Source organism: Ipomoea nil, unplaced genomic scaffold (assembly GCF_001879475.1).
Source record: "Ipomoea nil cultivar Tokyo-kokei standard unplaced genomic scaffold, Asagao_1.1 scaffold0926, whole genome shotgun sequence".
Classification (NCBI taxonomy): Eukaryota; Viridiplantae; Streptophyta; class Magnoliopsida; order Solanales; family Convolvulaceae; genus Ipomoea; species Ipomoea nil.
Window position 1 is genome coordinate 301,611 of NW_017617354.1, and position 7,056 is coordinate 308,666.

General features: G+C 33.6%; 1 protein-coding gene across 1 annotated transcript; it reads left to right on the plus strand.

Moving 5' to 3' along the window:
* On the plus strand, positions 1-4,043 carry LOC109179508. Its single transcript, XM_019329017.1, has 4 exons — positions 1-182; positions 270-1,198; positions 1,286-2,503; positions 2,620-4,043. The coding sequence occupies exons 1-4, from the start codon at positions 1-3 to the stop codon at positions 4,041-4,043; spliced, it is 3,753 nt and encodes a 1,250-aa protein (XP_019184562.1).
* Positions 4,044-7,056: the final 3,013 nt, after the last annotated feature.

The following is a 7,056-nucleotide window of genomic DNA, read 5'->3' on the forward strand; positions in this document are numbered from 1 at the left end:
ATGAGAGGTAGGGTTGACAGGACCGTGAACAAGGGAGGCGGGCCCCCTGTATTCCGATTAAATGGACAGAACTATCATTTAATGGGAAGTTTACTTCCACAAGAAGGCAAGCCACCACATTTTGCCCAACTATACATATACGACACAAACAATGAACAAATAAACCGTATCAATGCTGTGAGGTAAACCTAATCTTCGCTTACTTATGTTATGATCATTGAGTCTAAACCAATTATATAAAGTGTATATTCATTTCATAATTAATGCAGGGATGGTTGTAATCAAGATGACATTCATATAGACATAGTGAATGTCATTCAAGGTGAGTTGGATCAAAATAATGTCTTGGTTAAGTCATTTCGTATGGCTAAGTCAGAAATGGATAGAAATCCCTGCGCTGAAGTCAAGATAAAATTGCTAGGCAAGCGCAAGAAAGATGCTAGGACATACAATTTACCTGAAGTGTCTGAAGTAGCTGCATTAATAGTTGGAGATCTTGATACCAGTATAGGTGAGCGTGACATTGTCGTTCAAACTAAGGGCGGCCAGCTACAAAGAATAAGTGAATTAAACCCTTCCTACTTGCCACTTCAATACCCATTGTTGTTTCCATATGGTGAAGATGGTTATAGGGAAGACATTTCCTTCTCTAACATAAAGGGAAACTGTGGTGCTGGCGGAAGACAAAGGATTTGTCCAAGGGAATTTTTTTGCTATCGCTTGCAATCAAGAAAAGAGGTTGTCAGTACAATACTACATGCGAAGACGTTATTCCAACAATTTGTTGTTGGCGGATATACAATGGTTGAGTCAGGAAGACTCATCTATATAAGGACACACCAAAAAAGCTTACGTTGTGAATCATATAGTGGGTTGACAGATGCTTTAACTCGGGGTGAAATAAATCCAGCAAATCAGGGGCGTAGGATAATTTTACCATCGAGTTTCACTGGCGGAGCAAGGTACATGATACAAAACTACCACGATGCGATGGCTATTTGTAGATGGATTGGATATCCGAATTTATTTATAACTTTTACCTGCAACCCAAAGTGGCCTGAGGTGCAACGTTTCCTTACTGACCGTAGTTTGAAAGCTGAAGACCGTCTTGACATAATTTGCAGGTTGTTTAAGATGAAGCTCGATTCCTTGATAGCCGATTGTAGAAAGAAGAAACTGTTTGGATCGGTTGCTGGAGGTAAGCCCCTGTACAATTTTTTTTTTTTAACTATTTCATCCTGTTAAGATTGTATTTCCTAAATTATATTCATTATTTATTTCACAGTTATATATACCATTGAGTTCCAAAAAAGAGGCCTCCCGCATGCGCATATATTGCTCTTTTTGGATAAAAGAAATGAAGTTAGTGAAGTTGGAGCTTTAGACAAAATAATTTCAGCTGAGATACCTGATGAAAATATGGATGTAGAATACTACAAAGATGTTGAGGAATTTATGATGCATGGGCCATGCGGAAAAGCTAGACTGAATTCTCCGTGTATGGTGAAAGGAAGATGTTCCAAACATTTTCCCAAAATTTTTTTAGAATGTTCTACTTTTGATGATGATGGGTATCCCTTATATAGACGTCGAGAAAATGGAAGGACAATAACAAAGAATGGCATTGTCTTGGACAACAGGTATGTTGTACCGCACAACAGACATTTATTGCTTAAATACAAGGCACATATAAATGTGGAGTGGTGCAACCAGTCCCGTTCAATCAAGTACCTTTTCAAATATGTCAATAAGGGACACGACATGGTAACAGCCGAGTTCTACAAAACAAGCAATGATTCAGATGTTGGAAAATCTGTAGATGAGATTAATATGTACTATGACTGTAGGTACATTTCACCCTGCGAGGCTGTATGGCGGTTGTTTGGCTTTGATATACAACTTAGGGCTCCATCAGTGGAAAGGTTAAGCTTTCACTTACCCAATCAACAAAGTGTGATTTTTGCCGATGACGATCCAGTTGACAACATTGTGAATAGACCAACTATAGGACAAAGCATGTTCTTGGAATGGTTTGAGGCTAACAAGACATTTCCAGAGGCAAGAAAGATGACTTATGCTGAGATGCCAACGAAATTTGTGTGGAAGAAACAACTACGAAAATGGCAGCCAAGGAAAAAAGGATTCGCAATAGGAAGGATTTTTTACGTCCCACCTGGCACTGGTGAAATTTTTTATTTAAGATGTTTGTTGAATAAAGTTCGTGGTCCTACATCTTTTGCTGATATAAAGATTGTGAATGGTGTGCAATATGATTCATTCCGCGATGCGTGCTATGCTAGAGGCTTAGTTGATGATGACAAAGAATATATAGACGCAATAGAGGAAGCAAGTCATTGGGCTTCTGGAGATAAGTTGAGGAGGTTATTTGTTACACTATTAATGACCAGCTGTATAGGTAAACCTGAAGCTGTTTGGTATGCCATGTGGCAACATTTGTCTGAAGATGCACAATATCAAGTTCGGAAACAATTGCAAAATTCAGGTACACAAGTTATTCTGGCTATATATTTTGCATTTTATTTTCAGTTGTTTTTAGAATAACGTACTCAAGCAAAACACATTGGTTTTGTATTCACTTAATGGTTCAAATCACTGCAGATTCTGAGTTGAATGACAATCAGAAGATGAATTTTGCGTTGGTTGAGATTGAAAAATTGTTATCAATAATGGGAAAGAGTCTTAAGGACTTTCCAGAAATGCCAGTTGCAGATTTGGAGTCATATAATTTAATATCAAATCGGTTGATACAAGAAGAATTGGCATATGATCGTGTTGCTCAGGAGAAAGAGAATAACGATTTGGTTAGTCAACTGACAGATGAGCAAAAGGTAATATACGAGGAGGTGTTAACAGATATTGAAAGCAAAGCTGGTGGATTTTTCTTCGTTTATGGATATGGTGGTACTGGTAAGACCTTCTTGTGGAGAGCACTTTCATCCGCTTTAAGACGTAAGGGTGAAATTGTTCTAAATGTTGCATCTAGCGGCATAGCTTCTCTCCTGCTACCAGGTGGTCGGACAGCACATTCTAGGTTCGCAATACCTATATCTGTTAATGAAGATTCCACTTGCAACATAAGACAAGGCACCCCGTTGGCGGAGCTTATTATGCAAAGCAAGTTGATAATATGGGATGAAGCTCCAATGATGCACAAGTTCTGCTTTGAAGCCCTAGACCGAACTCTGCGTGATTTATTGCGCTCCACAAATCCAAGAAGCTGTGAAATGACATTTGGTGGTAAAACAGTTGTTTTGGGTGGCGATTTTAGACAAATTCTTCCGGTTATTCCAAAGGGCACAAGGCAAGATATTGTTGGATCGAGCATAAATTCATCATACCTTTGGAGATCATGCAAAGTATTTAGGCTAACAAAAAATTTACGCCTAACATGTGTAAAATCACAAATAGAGGTCAAAGAGATTGAAGAGTTTGCAAACTGGATAGCAGATATAGGTGACGGGAAAATTGGAAATTCAACGGATGGTGACGCAGAGTTAACAAATCCAGATAAGTTTCTACTTAAATGTGATGGTGATACTATTTCTACAATTGTTGATAGCATTTTCCCGTTGTTTATAAGTGCTAATGGTGATTTATCATACCTTGAGGATAGTGCCATATTAGCACCAACATTGGATACGGTAGATATCATTAACCAATACATGAATGATCAAAATCCAAGTGAAGCTAGGACTTATTTGAGTTGTGATTCAGTTTGCAAGTCAGATTCTAATGCAGATATGTTAGCGGAATTGCACACTCCAGAATTCTTGAATGGTCTGCGATGTTCTGGTGTACCTAATCATGCATTGACTTTGAAAATTTGGTCACCCGTTATGCTCTTGAGAAATATTGATCACACTCTTGGCTTGTGCAATGGTACAAGATTGATTGTAACAAGGTTAGCTGATCATGTGTTGGAAGCAAAAATAATGGGGGGTACAAATGCAGGTACTACAGTTTTGATTCCAAGGATGTCACTAACACCGTCAGATCCAAGATTGCATTTCAAATTCCAATGAAAGCAATTTCCTTTGATGCTATCCTATGTCATGACAATAAATAAAAGTCAAGGACAAACGCTCTCAAGAGTGGGATTGTATTTAAAAAGACCAGTCTTTAACCATGGGCAAATGTACGTAGTTGTTTCAAGAGTCAGTAACCCTACGGGTTTAAAAGTATTGATTTGCGGAGAAGATGTAACATGTCTTAGTAAGACAACAAATGTTGGGTACAAAGAAGTCTTCAACAATGTTTAATCAATTTTCAATTTGGTGGGGATTTAGTATTTATTACATTTCTTAAGCTTTTGTACATACTGTATATTCCATAAACTATAGATATGGCCGTGCATCGCACGGGTGCAACTACTAGTAATAATAATAATCCAAACAAAACTATATACAAAATTTAAAAAAAAAGGTGGCTCCCCTTTGTAAATGATGTGGGATCATTTTGATCCCACATTGAAAATGTTTGGAAAGAGGAGTTCTAGATCTCCTCTATATAAGAGGAGCAATGCTCCTCAAACAACCATACAATTGTTTGCCCATCAATGTGGGCAAGTATTGAGAAGTCCAAAGGCTTTTTATAGTACTACTATTGACACGACAAATTATGTTGTGGAACTGCGTCCACATTGCAAGGTAGACATGGTTCAAAAATAGTTCACAATTATGAATATAATAATCAACAATATATAGTTCAAAAATTATGAACATATAGTTCTATGATTATGAACATAATGTTGAGAACATAATTATGAACACATAGTTATCTAATTATGAATATACAGATTCAATAATTGTGAATATGAAGTTCAAAAATTATGAATATATATCTTTGTAATTATGAACATATAATTCAATAACTATGAACATAGAGTTCTGTAATTATGAATATAGAGTTCAATAATTATGAATATGAAGTTTAAAGATTATGAATATATAACTTTATAATAATGAACTTATAGTTCAGTATTTATGAACATAGAACTGCAAGGTGGACACGGTTCCACAACCTATTAAAACCCAACGAGTCAAATGGCTCTTATTTAAAAAAACTTATCTTAATGGATTCTTAATTTTTTTTTTTAATTTATAAGGGGGTTTGGGAATGATTAACAAAAAATGTATATGAGTTGTTTTAGTTTTTAGCAGTTTCGAGCAAATTGTTAAGTTATTAAATAATATTTTTGGTGTTTTGATAAAATATAAAATGTTAAACAGACGAATTTCATAAAATTCTGACGAATTTGCCAAATAATCAAATAACAATAACAACAACAACAACAACAATAATCCAAACATAACTGTATATAAAATAAAATTAAAATTTAAAAAAAAAAAAAGACAAAGGGGTGTCACGTGCTCCCTTTGTAAATGATTTTGAGATCATTTTTATCCCACATTGAAAATATTTGAAAAGAGAGAGCTCCTCTATATAAGAGGAGCAATGACCCCCTTACAAATATAATTTCTTGCCCATCAATGTGGGCAAGTATTGAGATGTCAAAAGGTTCTTATTTAAGAAGCCTCAACTTTGTCTTCTTATTTTATTTTGTATTTATTTGTTATTAATGGGGGTTGTGAAAGATTAACAACAAATGTATGTGTTGTATTAGTTTTTAGCAGGGCCGGTCCTATCATTTTATAGGCCCGGGGCGTAGCAACAAAAATGGGCCCTAGCTACATGAAATTAATATACATTTTTATAACTAAAATTTTTATTAAATAAGGACGGGTCAGAAAATAGGCATTTAAAAAAAAATAAATTTGTGGCCCCGTTCTTATAAATAAATGAAGCCCTATCAAAAGTATAAGAGCAACCAAAACCAATATTGTAAAATATAAGATTTTTATTTCAAATAAGTACGAACGGTGTAACACTCAGTTGAATGCAAAAATCACAATTTATACTGTAAAATATATGATTTTTATGTCAAATAAGTATGAACGGTGTAAATATTAGGCCCTCTAAAAATTGAGGCCTTGTGTTGTTGCTCATCTTGCATGCCCCAAAATCCGGCCATGAAAATACTAATGTCAAATAACTTGAAATAAGATTAAAAAGTGTTTAACTATTTTACATACATATGAAAACAATTCTATATGTTTTCCTAAATTCAAAATTATCAATACCTGCATCAGTGACTTCATAAATAAACAATTATAGCTTATAAAAACGAATAAACAATTTGATACCAAATAAGCTTATACGCAATCACATTATGATTATTATAAAAAAAATAAAGTAATTATTATTAAAAATTTATAAAACAAAACTTATAAACAAGAGCAGAGCATGAAGTCTTAATTATTGAGAAAAATAAATCAGAACACTTTAAGTGCGATAAAAGATATTCATAATAAAATATGAAACATAATTAATTTGATAAAATAGTTCGAATAGAAAACACATTATAAATCACATATCTTCTATATTGGTATTATATTTATAAATACTTTTTGTTTTAGTTAGATTAATTTCAAATACCAGGACTATGTGGTCTAATGGTATCCGGGTTGGACTTTCATTTGGAAGATTATGAGTTCGAGCTTCAGTGGAGGCATTATTGGTTCTTTGTGTTTCAGTAGGTTGAGAAAGTATATGAACAGATACTACAATGTAATAGAACCAGTAGCTTTCAAAAAAAAAAAATTCAAATTTTTTCTAGATTAATTTAAATACGATAACACACAGTAGAACTTCTAAACTACATTAACTAGATAATTCATAAAAAAAGTAAATTATCTTTTCAAATATTTTTCATAACTAAATCACAAAATATATTACATGTACATTATTCATTATAAAGTTCACAAAATAACATGTATTCTAAATATAAATTGTAAATTACTCGAATAGAAATTGATTCCAAATTTGATATAGATCACAAATCAATCTATATTATAAATCTCATTATTATTATAGAAAGGTAAACAAAATTACAAAGTTACAAATTTAATAAAAAATACAAATAAATTCAATTTAATACTACATAAATTTAATGTACGTATATGGGTTCTAATAGTA

What these genes read in the sequence shown, in the direction of transcription:
- LOC109179508 (XM_019329017.1), top strand. Translation starts at nt 1, where the DNA reads ATGAGAGGTAGGGTTGACAGGACCGTGAACAAGGGAGGCGGGCCCCCT. An exon ending in GTTTGGATCGGTTGCTGGAG is followed by an intron (nt 1,199 to 1,285) that starts GTAAGCCCCTGT and finishes TTTATTTCACAG; the next exon opens with TTATATATACCATTGAGTTC. An exon ending in GAAACAATTGCAAAATTCAG is followed by an intron (nt 2,504 to 2,619) that starts GTACACAAGTTA and finishes AAATCACTGCAG; the next exon opens with ATTCTGAGTTGAATGACAAT.